This window comes from Oxyura jamaicensis, chromosome 5 (assembly GCF_011077185.1).
Source record: "Oxyura jamaicensis isolate SHBP4307 breed ruddy duck chromosome 5, BPBGC_Ojam_1.0, whole genome shotgun sequence".
Lineage (NCBI taxonomy): Eukaryota > Metazoa > Chordata > Aves > Anseriformes > Anatidae > Oxyura > Oxyura jamaicensis.
In genome coordinates this window covers 26745635-26757908 of record NC_048897.1, presented here as the reverse complement: position 1 = coordinate 26757908, position 12274 = coordinate 26745635, and the positions used below count along the sequence as shown (strand labels likewise).

Below are 12274 nucleotides of genomic sequence, written 5' to 3'. Positions count from 1 at the left end.
AAAATTAGGATGAAAGTGATGCAAAAGACATGGCTAGCTTGGTGTGTCCAGCAGAAACACCCTGCTGCCTGCCCGGTCTTTAGGACAGGTTAGCAGAAATAAGAGGCACAGCAAAATGAAAAAGTCTCATGGTTTTCGTCTGCACTGGAGCTCATTTGGACCAGAGGTGTTTCCTGCTTGCCCTGTGCCTGCACGTGGCCCTCAGCAAAAGGAACCAGCAGGAGGCAGCCCGAGCAGAGCACTGCATTAGGAGGGCAGGAAAACTCAGTGTTTGGGCACAGGCTCGAGTCCTGGGCTGATCTTCACGTTCCCATAGAGCTTTGAAGCAGTCAAATGCACTTCTGAGACGCTGGCTCCCCATCTGTGAAATACCAGTGCTGGTCCTGCCCCATCTGAGAGAGCCGAGAAATAAAGGGTGAGGATGAGTGCTGCAGGCGTGGCCCTGCCTTGCTGCACACCCAAATACCTATGTGGGCATTCCTCATGGTGATGGTTCAGGGTTGGGCAGGGGACCACAGCCCAGCCTTGCTCCATCTCACATCTTCCCCAGCCCCTCTCTGCTGGCTGCAGTTCAAGGTAGCAGCATGCTCAGCAGCCCCCCATTGGCCAGGCTGAAACCCAACTGCACCAAAAGCCGCTTTGCTGCCAGCTCAGAGGGAATGGCTCTGTGTGCTGGAGGGGAAAACTGCATCATCCTTCCTAAATAGGAAAGGAGAGAGGAGGAAACATGTCTATCCTGCAGCCTGCTGCCCTCCGGCCCTGGGAGCATGTTCCCAGGCTGTGATGACAGCCCTCTGCCAGCACACGGCCCCGGCCCACGGACAGACAGACAGACGCAGCAGTGGCCCTCTGGGGTCACACAACTGCCGGCACCAGCTGGGCACGGGGATTGTTGGGTTTTCCTATTCCTTTCCTTGCATTCACAACAAGAACTGCCACCACATTGCAAGCATCAGCTGGAGGAGGTGGCTTCACAGGATGCAGGGTGGTCACATCCCCTGGGAACAGCAAGTAGGGTGTGGAGCCCTTGGATTAGTCTAAAATTCACAGATTTGAAATGCACAATAAGCATGAATGAGCCCTTATTATTACTATTATTTTCTTTACCTTTCTGGGCTTTTAGGAGGTGTCAGGAGATGCTTTGCCTTCTCTATAACCCCCGTGGCTTGAGACACGTGTCCTTAGTGGTGGGACTCGGTAGGTCAGGCTGATGACCCTGAAGGCCTTTCCCAACCCTATGATTTTGTGATTTCTGTGAGATTCAGGAGTCGACTGACCACAGGAACTGAAGGTCTCCAAAAAACCCACACCCTCGCCAGGCTCACCCAGGAGGGTAGCAGGGGGTGGGCACACAAAACCACTGCTCAGCCCCAGCAGTTTGCTGGTTATTTCCTTTTATTTTATTTTTTAACAGGGGGAAGGGAAGAGAGCAGCGATACAGATGGGGTGAGTCCTGGTGTGGGAAGCCCCGGTGTTTACATGGGAGACAGCGCAGACTGCCAGCAGGCTGACCCTGGCTGCCTGAGCCAGCCCAGGTGGCTGTCAGCAGCTGCTGAAGGAACCACGGGACGGCCGGAGAGGCAGCAACATCCTTCCCACTGACACCAAAGGTACACGTGCGGCTAAGGCAGGTGCCCGGGCACTCAATTAAATTCAGGCACAGCCAGCGCTTTTTGTCTGGGGCCTCTCGCAGCATCCCCCAGTAAATCAGAGCACCTTATCAGCTGCTTCAAAGACCTCCACAAACTGTTTTCCAGCCCCTGTGTGAGAGGGGCTGGGGGCGAGAGTGAATAATTATTATTACTTTCCAGATATGCTGCTTGCTTTTAGGGCATATCACAGTGGTTTTGTCTGCAGAACATCACTGGGTGCATTGCCATAAAAGATTTTGAAGCTTCTTTACAACAAAACAACAACAAAAGTCCTGAATAATTTGCAAAATACCTGAGGAAAAAAAAGAAACAACAAATCTTTTCATGGGAAATATGTATATATATATATATATATACATATACCAGCAAAAAACACTATATATATATATAAATATATATATATATAAAACACTATATATATATATATATAGTATATATAGTATATACAGTATATATATATATAGTGTTTTTTGCTGGTTTCCTAGTGAAATGAAGTTGTTGCTCCTCTCTGGTGGGTGCTCTGTGATCACAAACCCTGCCCTATTGCAGATTGTCTCTCACTGCCAGTGCAGCATCCTCGATGGAAGAGCAGGGAGCCTGGCATGGAGAGGCCCTCACCCTCAGTCCATGAGCTACCGAGGGCAGTGCATCACACCTTCAGCCATTTGGCTTTTCCTGCCCAAACTGGAAGCACGATCCTTGTTTAACCTGGACTAAATCCCACCAGACCTGCTCAGAAACCCTCCACCCCACAAACGGCCTCAAACAACAGATGCCCGCTCCGTGGCTGGAGGGTTTTGCTGCCGGGATGTATATACGGGGGTATTTCTTACTGGTTTTCCTGTGCTGAGCCTGCACTCTCCGAGCAGGAGCTGGTGCCATTGAAGCCTTCCTCTGCCTGGGACCTCAGCTGCTTCTCCCGCTCCCGCCGCCGCCGCTCTCTCGCTGCTTCCTCCTCGTCTTCCACACTCCACTGTGCTGTCAGCCTTGCCAAAACAGAGGGAAACCCATCTCAGTGCCACTGCGAGGTCTTGAACATACTGGTGATAATCCCCCGAGCTGCTCAGACACCCCTCCCTGTGGGCTGGGGGCTCCGGTGGGTGAGTGCTCCTGGCACGGTTGTGACGATGGCCTTCCCACTGCAGCCTTTGTGCTCCTTTTCCAAGGAGAGCAATTCCAGGAGCACGCCAGACCCGTGGTGGAAAAGACTGGAACCTGGAACAGACTGGTGTGCAAGCTTATGGGATGCACAGGAAGAGACAGCATCGTCCCTATGGGCAGCAGCCTTGGTGTGGGGCACTGCAACACGCTGGCAGGTCTGTGCCAGGGTACCCGCTGCTGCTGCTGCTCACCCCATCCCACTCGCCCAGGTCCACAGCAGACTGGGAGGGCTATTTCCCCGCGTCTGCAAGCCTGCTTGCCAAGATGCTCCTGTGCAAGGCGTGCGGGCACACCAAGGGGCTGCTCTCCCTGTAGGACAAACCCATTCAGTAGGACACAAGATGCAGTGTCAATTCGGACCAGGGAAAAAATCTAATGGAAAGAAAATTTATTTTTTTTTAAAGGTCCATTTTGAGTGAGTGGGGGGCATCTTCCAGCTCAGCCCAGCTCCGCCAGCCCAAGCAGGGCAGTGTGATGGGGGGAGCACAGTGAGGATGCCCCAGCTGCCCCTCCAGAGCAGCAAACTTGCCCTTGCCTCACTCATTTTGGGTGGGGTCTTCTCCTAAACATCATCAGGTGCCTCCAGCCACACTTTCCTTTCCCCCCTACATTGCCCCTTGCCCTCGATGGGAACAAAGAGCCTGAAGACACCCAAGGGGCGGCCAGGTCCCCTCTGCCCCTCCTCGTCCCCCACTCATATTTATTGTTTTCCCCCCTCTGTTCCCATAGAAACCCCTGTCTGTGGGCCTGGCAGGAAGCCACCGTGTTGTTGTTTTATTTTTTTGGTGTGTGCACGCATTTTTTTTAATATCTAAATGAAGTCATTCATTAAACTCTGCCACGATCTCCCTCCCCTGTGTGACAGCTCCAGAGAGTCTCTGATTCCGAAAGGCCCTTAACCCCCTCCCGCCTGGATCGCCCCGTTTACGAGAAGCAAGGCCCACATTTCTCCCCGAGCAAACCAGATTTTCACGCAATTCCAGCTCCCCAGAAAGCTGTTGTAGGGGATTGTGGCAACCTGGGGGGGGGGGGTCCCGTCTGCATCACGCCAGCTTCCCACACCAGCGTTGCTCTGCAGCCCTCTGCGTTTCCCACTTGGATGTGACTAATTTTCTCCCCATGACCTCACCGGCTCGCTATTCTGTCGCTGCATCTTCTGAACGGGCCAAGGACAACGCCGGGGCGACTGTTTCGGGGAGATGCAGTTTTCTGCAGGGTGAGGGAATGTCCCGGCTCCCATCGCCAAAGAGCAAGCTGGCATCCGAGTGCCCACGGCCATAGGGCACACGGCTTGGACATGAGGACACTGGGTGCTTCTCATACACTTTGGGCACGAACAAGTCCCCACCGAGCCCCCAAGTGACCTGGGTTCAGGAATGCCAGAGAACACCTAAAACCACTTTATCAGCAGATTCAGAGCTCTCTTTTGTGCTCAAACAAGCTGGCACCAGAGCAAGGTTTAGAAAGTGATGCTCTGGGGCTCAGTGCTCAAGCCAACAAGGAGAGGGAAAGTGATTACTCCTTTCCAACTGACCTAGCAGCACAAATATTTGTTTTCAATGGAAAACAAGCAAATGAGTTAACAAACAAAACCTTGGCACAGTGCTCACGTTTGGGTCAGCTACAGCAGTTTGCTGAGCTGCAAACAGGCCATGCCATCTCGGTTTGGACAAGCCCAAGCCTTCATCAGCCCCCTCTGTGTTGAGGGGGTCGGCTGTGAAATTTCCTCTCAAAGCAAGAAGGTGGAAAGATTTCATTTCAAAATGGTTCAGTTTTCTTCACAAGGAGGCACAGTCTCCTGTTTTTTCTTCCTTGTCACACAACCATCTTTGCCATTTCTGGAAGCCCTGACCTGGTCCTTCAGTTGGCCTGGAGAGGCTGGTGGCGCATAGCTCTGCTCCAGATGGCATTTCCCCAAAACTGGGGGGATATGGGAAGAACCAGGCTCATAGCTGCTGGTGGGACCAAGAGCTGTCCTTGTCATTTCACCTGACACGGGACAAGGAAACCGACAGCGCACGGTGTGCTCCACCCCAAGCCAGCTGCCTAAATAGAGGGGGCTTTCCCTTACTGGGGAGGCAAGGAAAGCCCGTAGACCTAGGGCCAGGCTCAAAGCACCCAGGTCCGGATTTGACCATGCAGCCAAATCTGGCCAGACCTCTGGGATGCTCAGGCTCCTCTGCCTTGGGCTGGCTGCCCGGTTCAAATCCAGCTCTTGACCTCACCTCCCACAGGACCCCAGCCCAGGGAGGAGTTTTGTTTCCATTCGCCCTACCAAACACCTCCTGCAGAACAGAGATATGGGCATCCATGCTCCACGTGGTCACTAAAGCCTGCTCCAGACAAGCCAGCATCTCTAGGAAGGTCACGTTTCCTCTGGGCCATTCCTCATGGGCACTCGAGGAGCTGATAATACACAGGCGAGGGAAATTTCTGGCACCAGCTGAGCTGTGCTTAAGAGAAATGCTGCAGACTCGAGGAGTCTTTTGCACGGCTCACAGCTCAGAGGAAGTTTTGCTGGCCCCAAACCAACCTTCAGCACTAAAGCTAATTCCAGAAAGGAAAGCAAAATGCCTCCTGGAGGCTTTAGGCTTTGCGGACCTGTGCCAGAACCCAGCAACCCTCCACCAGCACACTCGACATTCCTGTCTCCTGAGCTCGCCGGGTCTCAGGCCGGGCCAGTGTTGACTTTGGTGGGTGCCCCTGTCGCGCCGGCTGCCCCCGCATACCCAGGGTTCGAGGGGAAAGAGGCTTTGGGAATGGGATTTAGGAGGAGTTGTGTCCAACCCCTGCCACTTCTCAAAGGGCAACCCGGTGCAAGCCCTACTGCCACCAAGGGTAACGCCACCGTCACCTACAAAAGCTGCTGTGCTTTCACCTCTGGAAATGTCCCCCGTGAGAAACAGAGCTGCATTAAGGGGAGAAGGTGCCCTGCGTCCCCCAGCAGCCATCGCATCACCCTCTTCTGTTGAATTTTGTGGAAAGGGAGAGGAAGATGCAGAAACCTATGCAAGGGCCCTTCCCCTTCCTACATCACCCATGTCATCCCCTGTAGCTTTGTCACAGGGCCAGCTACAACCTCGGTGCCCTGCAGCCCATCTTGGAGAGAGGATGGCATACTCAAAGCAAAACTACTTCACTACCATCCAGCAAACACCTACTGAAGCTTCCCACCCTTATAATACAGAATATGGGCTAGGGCTGTCCCCAGGTTCATCCTGCTGCCAGGTAGAGCTGCTGGGCTTTATTTCATGCCACATTTATCTGTGGTTTGTGAAGCATCCAGCTGTGACTGCAGGGGTCCCAAAGTGTACAGCTCACCCTTGTCACCTGAAATGGAAGAGGACAACCTCAAGAGGCTACAGAAGAGCAGCAGAGTTCAGCATCTCTGCCCTTTCCAAAGACCCAGGACCCAGGTTTATCTCCACGTACCAAGACACCTTCAGAAATCTGTCCCCAAGCCCAAAGGCTCATCCAAGGTCACCACAAAGATGCTGGGAACTCAGCAGAGGTCCAAGCAGCATCCTGACCCCCCCCTCCAAGGGGCTGCTGCTGATCACCAGCAAGCACAAGTGGTCTCTGTGACACAAGGCTCACTTTCAGGCTGGCCAAATGTCTGTGATGTGGAAATTCCCGAGTCAGATGGCAAACAGCAGTTTGGTTTCTTGACGGACGTGTTTCTGGGGCTTAGAGGTAATGTGGTTTGATAGCAAAAAGGGGGTAATCATCCCTCTGCCTGGGTAAGGAAGGGGGTGTGTGTATCGGCACGATACGAGGGGACTGGGAAAGAAATAAAACCAGAAGCTATGATGTCACAGCCTGGAGTTTATTTCAGCCCAGTCCCAGGGGACGTGGCGATTCCAGCTCTGAAGGATCACCGTGTCATTTGAAGGCAGACCCTGACACTGCACGAGCCTCTCCCTCCCAAACATTCATGTAATTCCTCAGCTGCATCGCTCCGGCCAGAGCCCAGGCTGCAGGGTTTGAGCAAGAAAGGGGGTGCAGCGAGGGGAGAAGAGAGGCAAAAAATGCATAGATGCTTCACCCTAAGCCTTTTTCTCATACCAAAGCTCCCCACCCCATCCGCAGCCCCGCAGCCTCAGCACTTCCCACTCCTGTAAATCACGGCAGGCAGCTCGGCTCCCGTCCCCGCTGACCCGCGGGAGCTGGGGTGCAGAAAGGCGTCACGCAGGGGCTGATAAGGACACGCCAAGGCATCTGAGCCGAGTAAGATACAGCCCGTGCTTTCATCGAGCAGAAATGGAAGAAAACCCTAGGCAGCGTGGCAGAGACCTAGCTTCCCCTTAAAAATTAAAGCAATTCATCTTTTTTTTTTTTTTTTTTTTTAAGTGAATCCGGATCTTTCCTCACAGCAGCATATCTCGTTTCTGCCCAAAGTAAAAAATATGCAGCTACACAGCCACACGTGCCAGGTATTCCTGGTGCCTCCCAGAAGGTGCAGGTGGGACCAGCCCTGCTGTGCAAGGGGAAGGGGAAAAGCCTGCACAAAGATGGGCCAAACAGAAGACAGGAGCAGAAGTAGATGCTGCTGTTGGAGTTACAGCATCTCATCACCAACACCCCAAACCTGGACACAAACCCACGCCACAGAGAAGCAGCGGGTCCCTCCCCTACCTATACCAAGGGCTGGGAAGCATCTCACCAGCAGCGCTTCCAGCCTGGTGGAGCAAGCCTGAGGCCAGCGCCTTTAATAACCCACTTTTATGTATTTTTTAATCATTTTTAACCACAGCAGACAGAATCCCAACAACTCCTTTACAAGATGATGGATTGCACCCCCAGGACCGTGGGTCCTTAGCACACAGATATGCTGGTGCGGTAATGCATTAACATCACCGGTCTGGAATTTGGAGGCGGAGGGGGGAGAGAAAGGGCTGGGGCTGGAGCCCTCCCAGCACCCTGCACAGGCTGCAGTGCTCGGGAGGTGTGAGAAATCGGTGCCGCGTACGACCCCGAACCGTGGCCTTTTCTCACGCTCCCTCTATCTCAGCTGCAATGTTCGAGAAATCGGCGTCTGCCTGAAGAGGAGGAAGTCTGGGCTCTGTTTTTGGAAGGGAGAGGCACGCCAGAGGAGAAAGCAGGCTTGTCAGGGAGGGTCGGATTGGCTTACTAAGCCTGTGTATTTTTTTTTGTCTCTCAATGAGGAAAGCAAGCCTCCCCAGCCTCACTGCCTTGGCTACCTCCTCGATACACTCATGCTCCAAAGGATGGAGGAGAACAATGCTTTGCCCCTGCTTGAAGCTGGGATTTTGAGCAAGATTCATATCAGGCGTGCTGCTGCTTACAGCGGGGCTGAGCATCAAGGACCCACCGGCTCGGCCGCGAGGCATTTGTTGTAGGGTCCTCAGGGCGATGCAGTTCCCCCGAAGCCCCACCGCCCAGAGCAGCAGGAGGGAGCTTCCTGCCGGAGCAGTGACAGGAGGCAGCAGGGAGGCCGTGGGAACGCGCTGTGCATTTCCCTGGGAGAGCTGAGGCTCAATGCGTTTATGGCCAGTGCTGATGAGTTGAGCGGCAACGGGAACCAGGGCCCTCAACAAGCCCTCAGCCTCTGCTGTGCCTTTGAGGAAAAACAACAGGTTTTGCCCCAACACACTGATTGCAACGCTTGTTCTTAGCCAACTCAAAAAAGGTGGGAGAAAGGGGAAAAAAAACCTTGGGAAGCGGGAAGCCTGTTGTCACACAGCACCCCAGCATCCCACCCACGGCCCTTGCTGGCTGAACCACCTGCAGATACGCGCAGTGGGGCTTCATCCCACCTTCACCTCCTGCAGCTCCCCAAAATTTCCATCACCTCAAGGTCAGGCCCTAAACATCCACTTGCTTTTGGGTGAGTAGAAGCCAGAGACAAGTGAGGCACAATTGGTCAAAAAGAAGCAAAAAGCATCGGCTGGGCTGTCAAGCTCCAGAAAAAGGAACATTATAGCGCATGGCAGATGTGGTGCTCCTGGCAAAGCAAGCCCCAGGGCCAGGAAAAGGTGGGAAAGCATCCCCATGGTATGCAGGGGGATGGCTCAGCCATTGCCATGGAGAGGGAAGGATCTGCTCCCAGCATCTACCCAGGGGACACGAAGGTGAACATGAGCCCAGAGAAGCTGCAATAGCCCCCATGATACCACCACCTCCCTTGCAATGAACCATGGCCTGGCATCAACCCCCCAAAAAATCTCCTTCCCCTTCAAAGCACCATCCAGTCCTCGCTCTTTCCCAAGCCCTTTGAGCTCCTCATTCCCAGCTTGGCCCCAGGCAGCTCCTTGCTCTGGAGGTCAAGCAGAAATAGACTCCAGAGCAGCATCTTCCCTGCTGAGACACATCCTGGCCACCTCCAGGAGATGTCATGCACGGACAGAAGGGAAAGCAAACGCCCGGATTCCCATTGCACCGAGCATTACACTCATGACATACACAGAAATTTGAGGAGCTGAGGGTATTTTAAAGCTGCCCCAGACCCAGCGTGGCTATGGGACCGTGACTGCGTGCAGCGCGCTGTGCGCACGGAGCCCCATCGCCCAGTTTCGGGGAGTGGCGCAGCCGCCACTGCCGATTTACAAAGAGGCTGATTTGTGGGTTAATTAAACAGCCATCTTCTTTTGTGAAACACTTGAGACTCGATAAATAGAGGGAGAGAAATTCCAGCAGGAACTGATAATGAACTGAATGGATCGACATGACAGGCGCTGGATCCCTATCTTATTTATAGGAATTCATTAGAAGGATAAGGGGAGAACAGACCGCGATAACGAGATAGGGAGGCTTGTGTTTATAGAGGACTTCAAAAATACAAAGTCTCTGGTGAGCGCGAGGGGTTAGTGCTGTTACCTTGCTACAAAGGGACAAATATTTCCCCAGGGAGGTCCCAACAGAGAGATTACGCCCGAGGGGGGACATGCAGGGGAAGGAGGGAGGCAGATAACGCTGCGTGGCCCATCCTTGCCAAGCACCCCCTGCAAAGCCACCCATCCCCTGTGCCTGGGGGGAAGCAAGGCACAGGATGGGTTCATTTTTTTTTTCCAGCCTGCCAAGAGGTGAAGGATGCTCCCAAGGTGCCGTCACAGCACTTGGTCCCGCTTGGCTTTCCAGCACGCCGACCAACCCCAAAGCAAGCCTTGGGGAAGGCAAGTCCCTGGTTAGCCCCAACAGACCCATGGCTCCCTGTAAGCAACACAAAAGGTATATCCTCCCGAATTCCGGTGGGCACGGTGCAAGCCAACAAGTCACCCCAGCAAAGATGCTGAGAGCCTCACCAGGCTCAGAAGGGAGCACGATGCTTGGCATGGAGGAGCGAAGGGTACATCTGGCACTGCAGGGAAATCCCTGATGCTCACACATTGGGCTCCAAACAGCTTTTTTTACTCATCTCCAGGTCAGCTACGCACTCCTGCACGTCAGAAGAGCTCCAGACCTATGCAGCATAACCACGCTGCCTGCGGTCACCTTGGGACAGATAAAAGCAGAGCAGGAGCACAATCTTCACAGGGATGTGTCTTGAAGCCAGGAGCCTCGAGGCAATCACAGACTGAAGGAGCTTGCACAAGGGTTTGCACCTCCCTGGCAGGCTTAAGATGGAGAAAATACAGCTGCAAGACAGGCTGTGAGTGGAGCACAGCCTGCTTGTTCTCCTGTTGATTCCTGCAAGTGTTAGTGGAGTTATTTGGGCGTAAACAGCGGGTTAAATCCCTCACACATCTTCACACCCTAGCTCCTTCCTCCTCCTCTACAGGGCTTCCTCCTCCTCTACAGGGCTGGAATACACAGCCCCAGAGCCAGACCTCAGCCAGATGAAGCATAGAAGCCCTGCTCAGGACAAAAGCCATCCCAAAGTTCCCCTGGTAAAAGCCCCTGCATGTCTCCGGGACACAAAAAAGTCCCCACTTGAAGCAGAAGGAACTCGGGGACACTGTTACAGAGAGGAAAACACCTCTGGTTGGGCTGTGCCAACTTTGGATGCCCCTTGTGCCTGTACAAAGCATGCATGCCTCCCCCCCCCATGCCCCTTTCCCACCCCAGAGGACAGCAGCTTCCCTGCCACCACCCCTGTGCCCAGACCAGGAGGTGGCAGGGACAGGGTGGCTCTTGGTCCCAACCTCCCCCACACAGCAAGGAATTGATGTTCGCAGCCTGCATTATCAGGGAAATCCCACGCCGCCTGGAAACATTTGTTCCACCAACCCCATCTTCCACCAGCAGCAGCACGAAGGAGCCTGGAGGTGCCCAGCACGCGGGATGTGAGCCCGGTGCTCCCTAATTCCACCTTCCTCTTGCTCAGGGGCTCAGTTAAATATAAAGAGGGGAGCAGCTCGTCTCTCCTGCCAGGGAGGGACACAAGGGACAGCGCGAGCTGCCCCTGCACCAGCTGCTGCTGGTCTCGGGGGAGGTATTTCCAGACCCGGCTCAAAACCAGAGTGAGCACATGAGAGGGATTCCCAGCACCAGCAGACAATGTGGCCATGCTACTCGGTTCAGCCTGGGCTGAGAAAAGCAAAAAAAAACCAACCCTGCCATCCTCCTCCCTGCCCCGGTAAGGGAGAAAGGTTCCAAGCACTATCGCGATTAATTGAACCAAGGGCACTGCGCCAGCTCGCAGCCCCGGGAGGACCTGGCCCCTCGCAGAATTAAGAATGCACATCACAGCAGGCACGGCACAATGCACATTTCGGGGAAAAAAAAAAAAAAAAAAAAAAAAAAGCAGCCGGCTCAGGTGAGTGTCACAGCCCGGCCACGCTTAGTTATTCCAGTTGTGTGCTCCTGGAAAAGCCATCAGTAAGTTCAGATCTGCTTTTCTCATATTGCTCGGGAAGGGGGGGGGATCCATTTGCCTTCCCTCCAGCGCACCGCGAGCGGTCAGGGCTGGGGACCAAATCCAGCTGATTTCAAGGCTCGCGGAGACGGCCCCCGGCACAGGCGTCCCCTCGTCCTCCCCGCGCCCACCCGGCCCCCCGGGACACGGGCAGGTGGGCGCTCACCTGATGAGGTTCTGCAGGCCCTGCTTGCTGGAATTCCTCCTCAGGATCGCGCTGGTCATGGTGGCCACGGCTGGCGGCTCCCCTTCCCGCAGCTCCCGCCCGGCGCCGCACGCCCTCGCTTCTCCCCCCGGCCCCGTCTTCAGGAAGTTCTGCAGCTGGTTTCCTTTTGTTTCTGCGAGCCCCCCCCGGCCCACCCCCTCTTGTCTCCTCCACCTCCACCTCCTCCTCCTCTGCCTGCTGGAAATGTCAGGGAGAAAGCTTGCCGAGAGCAGTGCTGGATGCGAGGCTGGATGCTGCCTGCGAGCGCAGCACAAAGCCCAGCGCTCCCCCCCCGGGCTGCTTCCCTCACTTCTATCCCTCCCTCGTTCGTCTTCTCCATCTCTTCTCCCTCCCCATTTACCCCTTTTTCATTTTTTTCCTTTCTTTTTTCTTTTTATTATTTTTTTTTCATTTTTTCAATTCCTTTTTTTTCCTTTTCCT

General features: G+C 54.3%; 1 protein-coding gene across 1 annotated transcript in view; it reads right to left on the bottom strand.

Moving 5' to 3' along the window:
- The window catches only part of LSP1 (lymphocyte specific protein 1), a 39872-nt gene that overhangs the window by 18677 nt on the left and 8921 nt on the right, over positions 1-12274 (bottom strand). The window contains exon 2 of the mRNA XM_035329027.1: positions 2486-2638. Within this exon, the coding sequence (XP_035184918.1) occupies positions 2486-2638 (153 nt within the window). The remainder of the gene's footprint in view (positions 1-2485; positions 2639-12274) is intronic.